This window comes from Odocoileus virginianus, chromosome 32, assembly GCF_023699985.2.
Source record: "Odocoileus virginianus isolate 20LAN1187 ecotype Illinois chromosome 32, Ovbor_1.2, whole genome shotgun sequence".
Classification (NCBI taxonomy): domain Eukaryota; kingdom Metazoa; phylum Chordata; class Mammalia; order Artiodactyla; family Cervidae; genus Odocoileus; species Odocoileus virginianus.
Window position 1 is genome coordinate 22,653,111 of NC_069705.1, and position 19,615 is coordinate 22,672,725.

Genomic DNA, 19,615 nt, shown 5'->3' on the forward strand with positions numbered 1-19,615 from the left:
CTCTGTCATGTCTGACTCTTTGCAGCCCCATGGACTGCAGCTCACCAGGCTCCTCTGTCCGTGGGATTCTCTAGGCCAGAATACTGGAGTGAATTGCCATTTCCTTCTCCAGGGGATCTTCCCGACTCAGGGATCTAACCCTCATCTTCTGCATTGGTAGGGGGCTTCTTTACTGCTTAGTCTCCAGGGAAGCCCCCGATATTACATCCCATGTGACAAAAATCATATCAGATTGTAGAGCTCATATTGGTCCTGACTGTTTTCATTTAGGATTGGAAGAGGAGCCGTGAGGCAGTGTTTAAACAGAGAGCATGTTCTCATTTATCACAGCTTCAGTTCATCAGCATCTTAAATTCTTTCTTTCTCTAGGCTCTCATGCCTGCTGCTCCTGCTCCCTGAGATGTTCTTTCTTGAGCTCTTTGCAGCGATGGATTTTTCTCTTCCTTGGAATTTGAGCATTAATGTCCCTTCATCTGAGAAGGCTTTTATGACTGTGTCATCTAAGTACATCTTCCATTGTTTTCTGTAATACAATTCTGTGTAATTTTTCTCAGTGTATATTTTAGCTTTGAATGATTTTCTCTCATTTGGTTGATTGTTTATATGTCTCCTCAGTAAAACATCAGCTCCATGAAAGCAGACCTTGGAACCTTGGAACCTTGGAGATGAGCTCACTTTTTGCTGTTAGGTGCTCATGTTAAACGTTATTTAAGCACCAAAGCTTTACAAGCTTCTATTTCATTAAACAGATTCAAAATATATGTAATACAGCTTTCTGCCTACTGAGCATAATGCAGTTTCAGGCTGATGTTTGCAGTGGTAGGTTTTTTGCACTGTTTTACCATAAAACGTGCCCTTCAGGTCTTTATGCTAAATGATCTCAAATGGGTCTTTATGCTGAATGACCGAAGATCAAAGCTTTGTTTGTTTTTAGCTCTCTTAAATAGATATATTTTAATCATAGCAATATTACGTGCTCCTTGTTAATAAAAAAGGACCTAGACTATCTCTTCTAGCCCTTGCATTCACCTGTTTGCAGTTAGCCATAGGCAATCTGTTATTCCTTTGTGTGTTTTTTTTTTTAAATCTCTAAAGGTTACTTTTGTATATTTTATACAGTACACGTAATCTTTACATTTCTGACTGTAACAAGTGAGGATTTAACTCATCTCACCTCTTATCATTTTTATAGCTTTTTTCTTTTATTGTTATTCCCTTTTATTATTTATAACAGTACCTTTCTATTACTTATTCATAACTATAAGTGATATCTCTTGATTCCATAAGTTGAAGGTTAGCAAGTACAACCTCTCCTCCCCTCTTAGCCACCAAATCCTGTTACCTCTATTTCTATATTGTCATCACTGATAGCACTGTCGTTGTTGATAGACCATCGTCATGTCTGTCTGTAGGTTGACTTATTGTTTCCACATAAATAACATCAGTTGCAAAATAGTAGGTTTTTAGTATGGTTCCTTTTCTACAGTGTAGTGCTGTTGCTTACAACTCTACTTCTATGTAAAAGAAAATGTTCAAAATAATTAATTTTTCCCATCACCTATTAATCTAGATAATGATATATTTAAATTTTCTTCTTACTTAAACCTTGCCTTTTATATTCATTTTGTTGTCATCATTCTTACTGTTGTGGGACCAAATATGTCTCCCTACAGTCTTTGATATCTTCCAAGTTTTTCTAATTATAATGGTTGCTTAGAATCTATTCTCCTCTTTATCTTGAGGTCCAGTTAAATTCCTGTTCTGATTTGTATTTCACAGCTTTGTAGTTGAATCACAGCTTTCTTACACACCTTCTGCTTTTCCTCTTGCACCATATCCTGCCTATTCATCCCTTTTTTTTTTCTTACAGTTCCTCTGTTATATTCTCAGGTTTTCTCATTTTTTTTTCCATTCCTAGTACCTTTCTACTAATTATATCTTAAGGTAATTTCACATTATTTACATTTCTTCAAACATGTTTATTTCAAAGTTCATTAGTTGTTTGGCTTGATGTACAATTTTAGATGGAAAATAACACACCCTCAAAACTCTGAAGGCATGTTCTGAAGGCACCGAGTGCTGCCAATAACCAGTCCAGTCCGCATCTCACTGTTGGCCCTTGTTAAATACTTTTTTCCTCTGAAAGTTTTTAGGACCTTCGTTTTATCCATAGCATTGTAAAGTATCACAACATGTTGGTCTTTTCTTATTCCGCTTATTCAGAACCTGGGAAGTAATTTAATTTGAATACTTAGTCCATTTAATTGTATTATGTTTCCAGAAATACTTCCTTTGTCTCTTCTCTTTCTGGAGCTCTTTCTGTTTGAAAGTTGGATTTATTGGATTAAATATCTAGGCCCCTTTCTCCTTCCTCCCCCCAATATAGTCTACCTTGTCCTTTTTGTTCTGTGAATTTTATTTAACTCTGTCCGTATTTAATTTGAGAAATCATATTTCCTCTTTAGAGTGCTCTCTCACTTTATCTGCTCCTTTTTATATGGCATTGTTATTTTTTTATGACTACTGTTGGGAAAAGCAGTCAACCATGGCCTCTGATCATCCTGCCTGTTCTTGTGGGGCATGCCAAGAAGGCAAAGGATTGTGTGTGCAGTGACAAGCCTTAAGGAGTGGCGTTATGTTTCCCCAAAGCACAGAGTTCGTCATCATGTACTAGAAAAATAGAAAGTCCCCCAACTTGGTAGTGCAGTCCTGTAACCCAGTCAGCTGCGTGTATGGGCATCCAGGAAGGGCCTTTTGTGTCATCCCGTGAACTTGGGGGCACAGGGAACTGGTGCATACAAACATGAAGAATAAAGTCCTTTAGGTCTCTGACCCCAAGTCTTGTGGCTTCTGCCAGCACCCCCGAGACAGTAACAGGCTGGCTTGTTAGCAAGATGAAACCTCCAACCTAGCAGCTTTGCACTTCTCATCCAGTATTTTCCTAGGTTCTTCTGCACTGCCGTCTTCTTGGAGATTGTAATTTTGTCCATCAAAACTTTTCCACTAGCCTTCCATTTTACAGATATTCCTTGAAATCTCTTATCTGCTGCTGACTCCTCTCCAAGTTTTTTTGTGATTGTAGGATTAGACCTTTTTCTGTCTATACTTCTTTGGGAGAGGGACTCACCATATCGCCTGTGAAGAGTCAACTACATGGAAGAAGTTCCCTCTCCTTTTTTTAAGTTTTAGTAATCACTGTTGCTTCATTTTCCATGACTATGCCTACATCCTTTTGCAACCAGCCTTTCCTTATTTATCTTCCATGCCTACATCAAAAAAACAGAGCTTCCGTATCTGTTGTATCAACAAAATGTCCAATAGAAATGAATTCAAAATAAGAGTAAATATGCTCTTAGAGGAGGGCTTGTTTGTGGCATTTGGTTGCTACTCAAATCTTTGCTTACTTTTAGGTGCAAGTGTAAATGCATTTTTAGATAGATGGAATACATTAAAGGTGGAGTATAACTGATATTTACAGTTTTAAAACATATCCATGATTTTTATTTCTCTGTTAAAGTGAATTGCAATATTCTTAAAAATTGCTCTGTGCTTTTTACTAAAAATCATCAGAAGATTTAAGTTATATATATAGGAAGTGACACAAAATGATTTTATCCCCTAGAATAAGAGTTGCCGTGCTTCTTATACAAAGGGCCAGGATGAGCTTTTTGCCCTCACACGTTCTACTCTAACTCCTCAACTCTGCCCTTATGTAGCTTAATAGCAGCTGCCGCAATAAGTAAATGAATCAGTGTGACTGTGTTGCAGGAAACCTTTATTCATGAATGATAAAAATGTGAATTTTAGATAATTTTTATGTGTCATGGAATATTCTTTTTTTTTTCACATCCATTTAGAATATAAAATCTACTCTTAGCTTGCATTCCTTACTAAAGCCAGGGTAACTTGCCCCAGAATTCCTGTTTTATTAATAGCTTTGTTAATCTTTGAGTACTGATATGTTTCCACTCTGTCACATTATCCTTATCAGACTAGCTAATGAAGAATATCAAATACTGGCTAACTCCTGGCGCTATTCATCTGCCTTTTGTAACAAACTCTTCTTCAGTAAAGTGGACTATGATGAGGGAACAGACATTTTTCAACAGGTAAGAGAAATATATTTTGTTTTAATAGCATATTTATTGGAGTTGGTTATGGTTGATACATCTTTGTGTGCCAGATAAAAACACAGTTCATTGACTCCAATGAGTAGTTACTAAATTCTGTGATATGATTAAAATAATTACAGTTATTATCTCTATCAGTATAGTTTTTTCCATTAGTGAATAAACACATTTTAGCTTTTCCATCATAGAGGAAATATGTTTTTTCTTTTTCCATCATACAGGGGCAGTTTACATACATTAACTTTATTTTAATATTTAATTGTATGTGCTTTGGGTGGTATTTTGCATAAATTTGTGAAATTTTATAAAAGATTCAAGGTAAGTTTTACGTGGGGCTCCCCTGGTAGCTCGATGGTAAAGAATCTGCCAGCGTTGCAGGAGACAAAGGTTCAGTCCCTAGGTCAGGAAGATCCACTGGAGGATGAATGGCAGCTCACTCCACCATTTTTGCCTGGAGAATCCCATGGACAGAGGGGCCTGGTGGGCTATAATCCGCAGGGTTGCAAAAGAGTTGGGTACGGCTTAGCAACTAAATACCAACAACAAAGTTTTACTTAACCTTCAAGCTGTTTTAGGGGGATAAAAGGCCTTTAAGGGGGATGAGTGTGAGTGAAAGTCACTGTCTGCGACCCAATGGACCATACAGTCCAGGGAATTCTCCAGGCCAGAATACTGGCGTGGGTAGCCATTCCCTCCTCCAGGGAATCTTCCCAACCCAGGGATCAAACCCAGGTTTCCTGCATTGAAGGCGGATTCTTTACTAGCTGAACCACAAGGGAACCCCTTTAAGGGGGGTAGTTAAGGTTAAATGATGTCATAAGGATGAAGCTAGAAATCAGCAAAGAATGAATTATCAGTTTGAAAGCAAGCAAAGCAAGCAAAAATATTCACTAATGGTCCACTTAAAATTAGCTTGAGTCTAAATGCTTTTCCATGACCTGGTAAAGAACTGGGTCAGACAGTATGAGAAAAATAAGAGACAAAGATACCCAAACTAATCCATGCTGGGTACTGCTAGGAGTTGTACATTTGAAAGGCATGATCAGGTACTGATAAACACAAAAAATTAATCACTGCAGGTTAACAGCAGGGATCAGGGAGCCAGACAGTTGAGCTCAAATGATCATCTCCATATACTAACTTTGTATTCTTGGACAAGGGACGTAACCTCTCTATACCTTAATGTCTTCATGTATGAAACAGATAAAAATGATATATTTCTCTTTGGATTGTTGTGAAGCTAAATGAAAGAAAACGCATGAACTGCTTAGAAGTGTCCCTGGAATATAAGGACTCAATGTCAGCAGTGATGATGATATAATCTTGACAAATTTCAATGGGACTGGTATCTTTATAAGAAGTTGGACATGAGTCCTTTGGATTAGCGTCTCATCCTTGTGACATCATTTAAGGGAGGCATATAAGGTTAAATGATTTCATGTAGAAATTTGACAGCCCTGGGCTTGTTAGGGACTTGTTCAGAAAGTAAATTGTATGTGACTCCTGTGTAATGACTGAGGCTAAGTGTCTGACAACAGACCAGCAAGTCAGTGATGTGCTAGAGGGAGATCTGCACTAGAAGTCATGTTGGCTGTAATTGTCTCGTGTGCATCTATCAGAAAAACACACACGAACAAAGTGTGGAGTGGGAGAAAGGAATTTGTGACTGTGTTTTGTTCAGTTTAGTAAAAATTGTAAATGTCCATAACATGTACTCCCCAGCTGGTACTGCTGTATCTTTACCTTGAACCTTGATCTAATGTTTGTTGTTACTTGAACTTACTTCTTTATTCTCATTGTTGGGGAATGTTGAACTATGTATTAGAAGCCAGGGCCAAAAAGCTCCTTGCCTTTCAATTCAAGCATTTTTCATAATTCTTGGGCAGCAAGAATTTAATGTCTATCCATGCTTTGCAGTTTATTCCCCAATTCAAATTAACCTCATGTTTGTTTTTAGATTATTGTTAATAAACACCATTTGTACTAGGTATACTAAGGTAGTGTGCATTCAGTATACTTTTCAGATGAAGCTTGCCTTTAGAAAATAATTAATGAGATGTAACCATTTTGAGACAGTTGAAATAACAGAGGAGTTGAACAGAAAACATTTTAAAAATTGATAGAGAAGTCAATATACTTGAAGTTAATTACATAATATATTTACATCTTTCATCAAATGCCAGCCTTTTTCTTTAACAACTGCTTAAGGGAAAATCATCCATATACCCCCAAATTACAGTATTTCTGTTTTGCACTTTGAATCATTTCATTCTTTAGTTGTAGAATTCTAGAAAATAAAGAAGGAAATGACCAATGAAATAGATGATGCAGCTGAGAGTATGAATGATGTATGTGAAGGTTCAGCAAACTTGACCTAATTCATAAGTTCTCTTATATTCAGCAGTATATCAAGATGAATAAAAACAGTAGTTAAGCTCTGGAAAGCCACTTGGATTTTTCATAATAATGCTGTCTTTCCAAAATTCATGCAGGAAAAAAAGCCGGGATATTAGATTTAGTCTTTTTATCTCATGTTTTACAGCTCAACATTAACTCCGCTCCTACGTTCATGCATTTTCCTCCAAAAGGCAGACCCAAGAGAGCTGATACTTTTGACCTTCAAAGAATTGGATTTGCAGCTGAACAACTAGCAAAGTGGATTGCTGACAGAACGGATGTTCATGTACGTTTTTATTCCCCATAGTTTTAATAATAGGCTAATTAGCTTGGTTTGGTATAACATTATAATAAGGCCACAGGATTTTTTTCATTTCTTCTGCTTTAGGAAAACTGCATCTGATAGCTGTAAGCTGAACTTTGAGTTAGGTGAATTTAAATGGCTTTTGGAATAATGGTTCTTAAAATATCAATGAACCATTAAAGAATACATATTAGGCACAAAGTAATTTCAGAGGCTAAAAAATGTACTGAATATTGCTCAGTGGTCTTAGTAATCAAAGACACTCTAATTAAAAATCCAGGTGTATAATTTTTATCTATCTTTTGGGCAAATAACAGTGGGATAAGACTCACTTTTCATGAGCCATATGAGAAAATGACATATGCTGTTCTCAGGACTATAAATTCTAACAGTATAATTCTTTCCTTCCTTCTCCCCCAACCATTAACTATGGGAAAAAAATTACACATTTTAATAGAAGAAAATCACTCAGAAATCAGATATCTAAAAATAAGAAATGAATTAAATGTGCACCGTGTGGACAAACAGTGGTTTGCAATAATACTTGACATAGAAAGAAGCTCAAAGGATAACAAGTGAAAAAGTAGGATAGAAAAACAGAATTTATAGTAGATTTAGAAAAGCAAAATATTACTGAGATATGTAAAATGTTGATGGTAGTTAATGTCTGTGTGGAGGGCTATGGCTATTTTGTCCCTTAATGTCACTAGAATTTTCTACAGTGAGCAATTATAACCAGCTATTTTAAAATTACATTTCCCTTAGATATAGTAAAGAGATATTAATTTGGTGTAAGCGTATTTCTCATTTGAGACAGATGTCTTTCATACTACTGTCATTGTACATAAAACAATATAGGTGTTAATGATATTTTAGTGACTACTTCTTATATTTTTTGGTGAAAATATTTAGGCAGATATTCAGCTCTACAATGTATCATTTATTTGGTACAAAATATTAAATGTAACATTGGAAAGTACTATTAGTTCTTCATAAGAAATACTCAGTTTTAATCAGAAATGATTCTAACCTGTTTATCACACTTACATGTTGTTGACAGATCCACATTTGTTAAAAAAAAAATACATATTTTGAAATAATTTCAACCTTTTAAGTAGTTCCACAAATGAAAATAGTCCAGTCTCAATGTATACCATATATCAGGATTCAACTTTTTATGGCTTTTGCTTTGGCATTCTTACTCTCTTACCCATCCCTCACCCTGTCTTTACACACATACTTACATACCCACACACATATTTTTCTGAATCATTTTAAGGTGAATTGTCTTTCCTAAGAAATATAGGACCATACAGTTACTCACATTAATACACTACTTCTGTTTGAGCTTCTGTACATATTTTAGTTTTGTCAGTTGGCCTACCTTCTCCTTCCTAAATAGTAAGCTCCCTAGGTGGAGACATTTAGGATCACACAGGTATCCTACTCCTCATCAAAATTTTGTCAGTATTTAGCATCCATTGATGACTCTTACCTGATCCAGATTTCATCATGATGGTTGCAAAGATGATGTTCCAGTTCTAGCACTTTGTCCATATTTCAGATTGATCCTTGGCATTTTACTGTAAGCAGGAGTCCTCCCTTCTTTGTATTTCATTCATCCATTGATACACAATCTTATATTGTTTTTTCCCTCCAGAGATTGTTAGTACTATGCTTAAGTATTTTGGTACCAAAATTGTTCTCGGTATGACTAGTGGGAGCCACTTCATGCTGGTTTCTCTGTCCCTGTAAAGTATCTCACCTTGTAAAGTAAGTTGGGGAAATAGGAATCCTCATACACCATTTATGGGAGTAGAACATAGTACAGCCACTTTAGTAAACAGTTTGACAGTTCTTCAAGCCATTAAGCATAGAGTTTCTGTGTGACCCAGCAATTCTACTCCTTGGTATACATATCTAAGAGAAAAGAAAACATACACTCCACAAGAACTTGTGCAAAATGTTTACAGCAGCATTATTCATAAGAGCCATAAGGTGCAAACAACCCAAATATCCAGCTGACTAACTGGCTAATGGATAAGCAAAGTGTGATATCTACACAAGGAAATACTCAGCCATGAAAAGGAATGAAGCAGCGGCACATTTTACAACAAGGATGAGCCTTGAGAAGGTCATACTGAGTGAAAGAAGCCAGTTACAAAAGACTACATGTTACATGAAATTGCAGAATAAATGTGTGGAGACAGAAAGTAGATTGATTATTAGTGGTTGCTTAAGACTGGAGGGTGAGAGGAATAGGGAGTGGACGCCAGAAGAGAATGGGATTTCCTTTTGAAATGATTCAAATGTTCTAATACTGACTGTGGTGATGGCTGCACCTATCTGAATATGCTTAAAAAAAAATCACTGGAATGTACACTTTCAATGGGTGGATTGTATGGTATATGGATTAAAGCTCAATAAAGTTTAAAACAAAATGTTTTAAAAAATTCCAAATAATACAAGTAGTAGTCCCCCCATCTTACCTCTCCTTTTTACCAGATGATCCCATGTTCAGGATCATCATGATCATCTGGTTCATCATCACGAACCAGAACAGCTCTGGATTGAATGGAAGTAGGTTTTGCATATATTTAACTGTATTCACCTAAACGCACCAGAAGAGCACGTTTTATTACACAGCCATGATGTTTTAAGGCATATGTTTTTGACTCATAAAGAACACACAAGGAATGTTAGTGCCTGGGATGAAAAGTAAGGTGGTACCTTTCTGAATTACATGTATTAAAGATCAGAAGGACGAGAATATCAGAGGAAAAAAATTAATATTTTTAACTTTAAAACATTTTTATTGTTGCAGATTCGTGTCTTCAGGCCACCCAACTACTCTGGCACCATTGCTTTGGCCTTGTTGGTGTCACTTGTGGGCGGTTTGCTCTATTTAAGAAGGAACAACTTGGAGTTCATCTATAACAAGACTGGTTGGGCCATGGTGTCTCTGGTATGTTAATACATTTACCCTATTTCTTTGGGTAATGGTCCAAGATGTATAATATTAACAAAGTGATCCAGATTATAACTGTAATGAAAATCAAGTCTGGATGAGAAGAATTAACTTTTAGGACTTAGGTGATATAACTTAAGTTCACCGTTAATGTAGATTGTGCTATCTTCCTTCTGTTTTCACAACTAAAATGTAATGTCTTTCCATGTGTACTTGGCATGTTATGAGTGCTAGATAAATGTATGGTGAATACATTTAGAAATACACTAGGGATTAGTGTATTCTTACTAATTACACTAAAAATACTTACAGACTCTTAGAGTCTGAATCACTTGGAAATGTACTCATTCAGCTATTTTTTTTCCAGTAACTCTTTTCTTTTGTCTCTACTATGTGCCTGATATTTATTAGGTACCGGAGATATAAAGGTAAGACATAGACCCCACCTGATCGTAATTCATCACAGGGATACTAATCAAGAGATAAATTGTGTAATATTTTGCATGCTGTGATGGAAGTAAGCACACAGGATTAAAGGATTACATACTATGTAAAGGACACCTAATCTTGAGTAACGAAAAGTCATGACAGGCTTCCTAGAGGGTGTGACATCATTTATGTTTTTTAGGTTAACAGTATCTTAAAATCTCTAGCAAGTATCTTAGTAATGATGCCTATAGTCACCTGCTCTTCATCATTTTACTTGTGGTCTTGGTCAAAGCATAAGAATTGAGAAGGGAATAAAAAAGTGTAAAGAAAGAGATGTTACTATTTACTTAATTTATGATTTGCCTATATGACTGTCTACATGAAAATTTTATCACAATTTACAAAGAAAAAATAATACTAGAGTTGAACAGTGTTCTGAATTCAAGGTCAGTCTCCAATAATCATTAGGATTTTTACACAGTAAACAATTTAGATGATTAAAAATAAAATCTCTTTCCCAAAAGGAAGAAGAAAACTAATGGTACTTAAATGATACTTAAAAGTAACAAAAGATGTATAAAACATTTATAAACAATATAAAAAATGAAGCTATTTAATATATATGTATACATATATATATATATTTACAACTAAGTGTCAGTTTGTTGGTTTTACCTTTGTGTAGTAGCCCTTCCTCCTCCCATTTTTCAGCAAACAGTGGTGTTTATGACTGCTGCTGCTGAGTCGCTTCAGTCGTGTCTGACTCTTTGCAGCCCCATAGACGGCAGCCCACCAGGCTCCCCTGTCCCTGGGATTCTCAAGGCAAGAACACTGGAGTGGGTTGTCATCTTCTTCTCCAGTGCATGAAAGTGAAGTCGCTCAGTTGTGTCCAACTCTTAGCGACCCCATGGACTGCAGCCTACCAGGCTCCTCCGTCCATGGGATTTTTCAGGCAAGAGTACTGGAGTGGGATGCCATTGCCTTCTCCGGTTTATTACTGAATTAGATACAATAGGACAGACTGATAAGTGAGCATCCCAGGCAACTAACCTTAAAGCACCTATCATGTGCAATAATAGCTGGTGTCTTGAAATTCAAGCAGATCCTCTATGGCTTTGTGTGTTAGAGAAATAAGATTTTGAAGTTTGGATTTTTTTAGCATAAGGAAGATTTTTCAAGGAAAGTTTCTTAATATTTTCTTGCTTTTTGATAACTGAGTTAGAGAGATTTATTAGTTATACTCCAGTTACTGTAATTGGATCCAGTGGGTGACCTCAGTCACCACAGTCATTAAGTTTGAAAGTGTTTTAGACATTGCTCTGTCTGATTTTCAGGTTGTTTCATTCAGTTAGGCCACCCACTGTCTTGGTGAAAAAAAAATACCACTTCTTTCAAAGTGTTGGAAAGTTAAAATTCCTTTAGTGTTTCAGCATTATTATACCAAATTTGTCACTGTTTCAGTCTACTGAAAAACTAAGTCTACATAGGATGTAACCATGTGTCTGAAGTAGACCCAGGTGGTAAGCCTGCCTACACTCACTCCCTCCTCCTGAAGGGGTGGCTTCTCTGCTGGCTCAGTCAGTAGAGTCTGCCCACAGTGTGCGAGACCCAGGTTTGATCTCTGGGTTGGGAAGATCCCCTGGAGAAGGAAATGGCAACCCACTCCAGTGTTCTTGCCTGGAGAATTCCATGGAGTCGCAAAAGAGTCGGACACGACTGACTTTCACTCCTCAAGAAGAGATGTAGAGTTATCACTGTATGTAATAATGGACATTACGACATCTCTTCCTTCTTTGGGGGTTATGTTTCTTATGCTTATTCTTTATAACAACTATGAAAAGGAATTTCTATTATCCTCATTTTACAGACAAGGAAACAGATTCAGTAAACTCACTTTGCAGACCCTCACGCCTGGGATGGGATAGGATTCTGTGTACATCTAACTTCAGACTTTGTGCTGTGCTTAGTTGCTAAGTCACATCTGACTCTTTGTGACCCCACGGACTGTACCCTGCCAGGCTTGTCTGTCCATGAGCCTGGACATGGACTTTCTTGCGTCATTCTCCAGTCAAGAATACTGAAGTAGGTTGCCATGCCCTCCCCCAGGGGATCTTCCTGACCCAGGAATCTAACCAGGGTCTCCTGCATTGCAGGTGGATTCTTTATCAGCTGAGCTGCCAAGGAAGCCCTCTCACAGTGTTGGGTTCTCTAAATCTGGCACGTGCGTCATATGCTGGATGTTTAATCCACTGGATGCAGGGAGCCATTACAACTCTAAATAAATGTCTAAGAACATTTATATGGCAAATAAATGTTAGTGCTTAAATGATCAATTCTCTCACACCCTCTGCTACATCATAAAGATTTTTTTTTTTTTCTTTGAATCCTTGAAAGCTAATGAGCTTGGCATAACAGAAGATGTTCTAACATTCATAGACACATTCTTGAGAAGGAAATCTTGGCAGGTATGTCTACTCCCCAGTGGCAGCCTTTCAGAAGCCATACAGGCTGCAGAAAACAGACATGTTTTCAAATAATATGCTTGAAAACTCTGAATATAAAATGTTGAATTAAACAGATTTGTGTTTTTTTTTTTCTCATCTGCTGATGGCTTATGAAGCTTAAACAGTGAGGTCAGAAATAATTTAAATCTCCTTTACCATTTTCTGTCACCATTACCACCACCAAACTTGATTCTTTGTTTATAAAGAAAAACTATTTTACATGAAAAAACTAGATTTGCCCAATTCGAGTCCTTTTTAATCCAGTTTTTGGGATATCCTCACAAAGTTAAGAGACCATCCAAAATGCTGAACCATTTACTCAGATTGCTAGACATTTGTTTATTTAAAACAACCAATATCTTGTTCTTCTTTGGAAATGATATATTTTGAAATAATTTTTGGCAAAATACTGTTATCTGATTTGCAGAAATGCTGAAATCCTTGGCTTGCACAGTAAAATGAAGCTCTTAAAATAAAAATAGTAATTAACTGTACAACAACAAAGCATTTTTGTAATGTAAAAACTGTGTGCACAAAGAAAATAATGAGAAAAACAGTTTGGTAGAGAATTTCTATGCACATGCTCACGTTTTAGTAAAGAACTAGTATGCATACAAGTAGCAGTTGTGTCTTACCTTTGCACATGTGCCAGAATACCTCTGAGTCCTTAGTTCTGAGCAGACTGTATTCTAGGGCTGGTAGTTTTTTTTTTTTTTTTTTCTTTTTCATTATTATTTCATGTTATTGTATATGACTCATGGGATTAAGAATCAAGTGTATGCTGGGGAGATAAATTCTATTCATAGTGCTTTAAGATGTAGGATAAAGACAAAGCTTGCAATTTCCTGGCTTAGAGGAAGTAATATATGCAAATGTTGAAACATACATAGATATTATAGCTTCCTGGTTTTGTGCTTAAAAAAAAAAATAGGTGAAGAAATAGTCATAAGTTGTTCTTGGTCTCATGCTTCCTGGGGGGAAAATGGTAGTTAAAGAACCAACAGTACCTATTACATACATTATGTAGCTAAAGCAAGCATTGGTTCTGGGTTGGTTTCACTCTGCTTTCCAGACTTCCTCCACCCTCTTAAGATGGAGGATGATGAAAAAGCCTACAGAGTACCTGTTTCATGATGAGTTTAAAGTGGAATGGTTGTGTAAAATGTTACATTTTGTAGCCCTTAGTGCTGAGCTTTGTGGCAGGCTGCTGCTGCTAAGGCGCTTCAATTGTGTCTGACTCTGTGCGACCCCACAGACAGCAGCCCACCAGGCTCCCCCGTTCCTGGGATTCTCCAAGCAAGAACACTGGAGTGGGTTGCCATTGCATTTTCCTATGGCAGGCTAATGCTCCTCATAGATGACTGTCATGTCAAACCAGGAATATGAATGTGATGAATAGTTGCATCCATTTCAAACACAAAAGAAAAACCTCCTAAAAATCCACAATTAAAATCATGAAAGATAAAACATCATTTAAAAAGATCTAATAACCCAAGCCTTATTATCACAGTAAATCTCACTAGGATAGAAGCTGTTCTCTGCCTTTTAACACCAGTGCTCTACATTGTAGGATGATTCATATACCATAATATTTCTTCTGTCTCAAACACATTATATCAGTTTAATTATGTTCTATGAAAAATGTCAGCTCAATATTAATATATTTATTATTACACAGTTCACGGCATCTACACATTATGGTATATCAGTAGAAATGTGTTTTTTGTGACCATTCTGCACTACAGGGCAGCTCTGACTTCAGAGTGGAATAAGCGCCTTTTTCTTTCAGATTTTTCTTGAATAAAATTATACATTAATACTTTGTAATATCATACAGATATTATCTTTGTGGCATATTTACAAGTGAGAAGCAAATAATTGCTGTTAATATTTGTTTCCAGTGAAGTAACTTCTAACAAACAGCTTTTCCCGTCAGGTGGTTGAATCATTTGGCCATTTGAAGATAGATATGTCTGTTTATGGACTTTCCTGGGGGCTCAGATGGTAAAGCGTCTGCCTACAATGCAGGAGACCCGGGTTCAGTCCCTAGGTCGGGAAGATCTCCTGGAGAAGGAAATGACAACCCACTCCAGTATTCTTGCCTGTAAAATCCCATGGACATAGGGTCACAAAGAGTCAGACATGGCTGAGCAACTTCACTCACTCATGTCTGTTTATAGGTAATTTTTGTATATAGCCAAATGTATAATTTTGTTCATGTTGGGAATACGACAGCAATATAATGAAATGAGTTAATATCTTAATAGGGTATACTTTTCTTAATACATTTAGCATTTAATTTTCTTTAATGAGGAGAGGTAATGACCTATATAAACTCAGACATTTAAAAGTTACTCAGATGGACTTACTGGTTTTTTTTTTTTTTTTTTGCATTTGAATGTGCTTGTCTGAGTTTTTTGCTTATTATAAAGTTACAAATAAGCCTCAGTGTGACTATCCAGTACATGGAGTGATCCCCCAGCTTCTGTTCTCCATTCATCATAAAATTTTTCAATAGAGGAAACATACCTCAACATAATAAAGCCCTTATATGATAAACCCACAACTAACATGGTATTGAGTGGTACAAAGCTGATAGCTTTTCCTCTAAGATCAGGAAGAAGGCAAGGATGTCCACTTTCAGCACTTTTGACATATTCGCTGTCCGAGTGAGAGCAGTTATGCAAGAAGAAGGACATCCAAATCCGAAAGGAAGAAGTAAAACTGTCACTTGTTCAGACAACATAATACTGTATATGAAAGTGAAAGTTTTAGTTACTCAAAGTTGTCCGACTTTTTGCAACCCTATGGAACCCACCAGGCTGCTCTGCCTGGAATTCTCCAGGGAAGAATACTGGAATGGGCTGCCATTTCCTCCTCTAGGGGTGAAAGTGTTAGTTGCTCAGTTGTGTCTGACTCTTACTCCTAGAATTAATAAATGAATTCAGTAAAGTTGCAGGATAAAAAAAATCAGTATACAGAACAATGTGGCACTTCCATATACTAATATCAAACTACCAGTGAAACTAAAAAACCAATTTCATTCACAAGTCATCAAAAAGAATGAAATAACTTAGGAATAAGTTTATAACCAAGGAGTTTAAAGACCTGTACACAAGTAACTACTAAGACACTGATGAAAGAAATTGAAAAGGACACAAGCAAAGGGAAAGTTATACCTTGCACATAGATTGGAAGCATTGGTATTGTTAAAATGTCTACTGCCAAATATTATACTGCCCAGAGCAGTCTACAGATTCAGCGCAGTCACTATCAAACTTCCAAAGGTACTTTTCACAGAAATAGAAGAAACAATCCTAAAGTCTGTATGGATCCACAGAAGATGCTGAATAGACAAAGCAGTCTTAAAAGCAAGTTGGAGGCATCACGTGCCCTGATTTCAAACTTTATTACAAAACTATATTAATCAAAATACAAAGGTGCTGAACTTACAAACAGACATACAGATCAATGGAACTGAATAGACAGCACAAAAATAAACACACATATGTGGTCAGTTAATTTATGACAAAGGAGCCAAGAATAGGCGTTGGGGAAAGGACAGTCTCATCAATAAATGGTGTTGGGAAAACTGGACAGCCACATGCAGAGGAATAAAACCAGACCCCTACCTTAGCCACACACAAAAAAAGTAACCCAAAATGGAGAAAAGATTTGAATGCAAGATCTGAAACTGTAAAACTCCCAGAAGAAAACATAGGTGGTAAGCTCTTTGACGTTGTTCTTGGTGATACTTTTTTGTATTTGACATAAAATGCCAACACAAAACAAGCAAGAATAAGTGGGTCTACATCAAACCAAGAAGCTTCTGCAGAGCAAAGGAAACCATTGACAAAATGAAAAGATCATCTGAATGGGAGAAGATATTTGCAAACCATGTATCTGTTAAGGGGTTAATACCTAGAATAAGGTATTGGCATGCTGTGGTCCATGGGGTCGCAAAGAGTTGGATACGACCGGGCGACTGAACAACAACCCAGAGTAGATAAAAACTCACACAGCTCAATAGCAAAAACAACAAATAAATGAATATGAAAAACAGGCAGAGAGAAATGGGTAAATGATTTGAACAGACACTTCATAAAAGAAGATATAGAAATGGTTCCAAGAAACATTTCAAGATGCTTACATATTTAGTCATTTGGGACATGTAAATTAAAACCAAAGTAGTTACCCAATAGAATCCCATTAAATATGCTCAGATTTCAAAGAAAGGTGACATTAGGGTTAGGACAGATATGCAGGAAAATAAGTTCATATATTACTGGTGGAAATGTTAAATGGTATCTTTCTTCAGTTTCACTTCTGGTTACTTATCAAAAAGAAATGAAAATGTGTGTACATACAAAGGCTTGTCCTTGCATATTCATAGGAGTTTTATTCACAAATATACCTCTGAAAGAAACAATATAGTGTTCATAAACAGGTGAATGAATAAACAAACTGTGAAATATGCTTAAAAAAAGAGAGAAACCAGGCAGAGGGTCAGAAGAGACATTGTTCTAAAGAGAGATACAGATGGTCATTCAGTTACTGAAGCCTGGTATACACATACTCTATGATGCAGCACTTTCAAGAAAATTTTCTTACCCCCTCAGAGGTCTAGGGAGGTAAATAATTAGGAAAAGGCACCTGTGTACTCTTTTTTAATACTATTCTACTTGATCTCAGTGTTAGTTGTAATGGTGTGTTCATATTAAAATTCATTAAGCTGTATCCTTTAAATAATGTCCTTTATTGCATGAATATTTTAGTAAATAAGATACAAGAGTAAACTTGTAGTTTAATTATAAAAATTTAAATTTCCAAATTAGAGTGGTAAAGTGCTGGACATTTCAATTATTAAAGTAAAAAAATAAGAAATACCATTTATACTTCAGAAAGAATTTTAGTAAATCTAGGTCATATTGCACTGTCAAAGTTTATTTAGTATTTTGTCATGTTGTGAGAAGTGCCCACAGCTCTGCATGTAATTATAAATACTGTAAATACATCTGTCACTACTTCAAATGATTAAGCAAGTATACCATGTTTAAGCCTGCTTTTGTGTTATTGAACCATTTCTTAGAATCTTGAATAAATCATGTATTAAGATGAATTTTTAAAAACTTCCATAACAAACCATACATAATACAGCTCCTGCTATTTAATTTTAACTTCTCATTTTAAAATTTGAGCATTTTCTCATGTGTATGTAACATTTGTAATACTGTAGTTTATACCTTTCCTTATTAATGCATTAAATCACCAAACCTAGTGTGGATCTAGTAACTACCACAGTTTTGAAGTAGTTAAAGAGTATAAACAAATGTTTTGAGGTATCCACTGTAATTGTAATATGAAAATGTTAAAGAGTATGAAACAGGTGCTGTTGAAATACTTGTGATCTGTCAACTGCATACTTATAAGACAGTGAAAAAGAAGATTTGTTTTTATCTTGTTTAAGTACCCAGATCTCCTTCCACCACCCCACTCTATGCATGGCCCCTTGGAGTCTGTTCTGTTACTGGAACCGTTTCTACTCTTTTCTGAGACTAACACGCCCACTTGTGTACTCGATCTCATTCCTGCTCTGCGATTCAGTGACAGTGCACCGACAATCTGCCCTCTTCCTTTGTCATCCTTATTTTTTCTTTTATTACTGAACCTTTCTCATTAGCAAGGCACACAGCTCCTTATTCATCCTGAAGGGACATACTGCTGTTTTCCCTTCCAGAAATTGTCCTATTTACCTGATCCCTTTTATAACAAAATTCCTTGAAACAATTGTCTACATCATTTCCTTCTTTTCTCATAAGGCTTTTGTTTCACTCACTGTTCCATTGAAAATGCTCTAGTCTAGGGCACAAATCCAAGAAGGCAATGGCACCCCACTCCAATACTCTCGCCTGGAAAATTCCATGGACAGAGGAGCCTGGTAGGCTGCAGTCCATGTGGTCGCTAACAGTTGGACACAACTGAGCGACTTCACTTTCACGCGTTGGAGAAGGAAATGGCAACCCACTCAAGGGTTCTTGCCTGGAGAACCACAGGGCCGGGGGAGCCTGGTGGGCTGCCGTCTATGGGGTCGCACAGAGTCGGACATGACTGAAGCGACTTAGCAGCAGCAGGGCACACATATTTTCCAGGGAAATAAATTCAGATATTAGTTCTGGGTTTAGTTCACATCACTGGTCTTGCTTATCTACACAACTTATCTCTTCATCCACAACCACTTTCTTGTGTTCCAGGGGGCCACACTTCTCTCACTGCTGCTTCTTAATCATCTTTGCTCATTCATTTTTTATCTCCTTCACTTCCTACTTTGGAGGGTCTTCAGATCTTGGTCATCCTCTCTATTTACTTAATTGGTGTCCAGCTTTAGACTGTCTATTGTGTGCATGTTAAGTTGCTTCAGTTGTGTCCAACTCCTTGTGACCCTGTGGACTGTAGCCCACCAGACTCTCTGTCCATGGGATTCTCCAGCCAGGCAAGAATAATAGAGTGGATTGCCGTGTCCTCTTCAGGAAATCCTGTCTATTATTGAGTCCTAAATTTTATCTTGGGGCCAGATCTTCCCTGTAAACTCCAGACTGATAAACCAACTTGCTCATCCTACATCTCTACCTGGAAGTCTACCACATGTCTCAAAACAGACTCCTAATCTCAGTCCCCAAACCTAATTCTCCCACACCTTTGATTTCTCAAGTTAATGGCAACTTTAGTTTTTCAGTTGTTCAAGTCAAAAATCTCAGTCTTTTCTCACCACTTCTTTCCTCCCATACCCCACATCTAATATCAGAAAATCCTTTTGGTTCTTCCTTCAAAACACATCTAGATTCCAACAACTTCTCACCATACTTACCACCTTTAAGGTCTAATT

At 36.8% G+C, this 19,615-nt stretch overlaps 1 protein-coding gene across 8 annotated transcripts in view; it reads left to right on the forward strand.

Moving 5' to 3' along the window:
* The window catches only part of TUSC3 (tumor suppressor candidate 3), a 223,687-nt gene that overhangs the window by 118,035 nt on the left and 86,037 nt on the right, over positions 1 to 19,615 (forward strand). For all 8 annotated transcript variants that reach the window (XR_011485145.1, XR_011485144.1, XM_070459969.1 and 5 more), the window contains exons 3-5: positions 3,992 to 4,109; positions 6,673 to 6,813; positions 9,656 to 9,796. Coding sequence is in view for 6 of the 8 variants with exons in the window: in XM_070459969.1 (XP_070316070.1) it covers positions 3,992 to 4,109; positions 6,673 to 6,813; positions 9,656 to 9,796 (400 nt within the window). In the remaining 2 variants the exon portion in view is untranslated. The remainder of the gene's footprint in view (positions 1 to 3,991; positions 4,110 to 6,672; positions 6,814 to 9,655; positions 9,797 to 19,615) is intronic.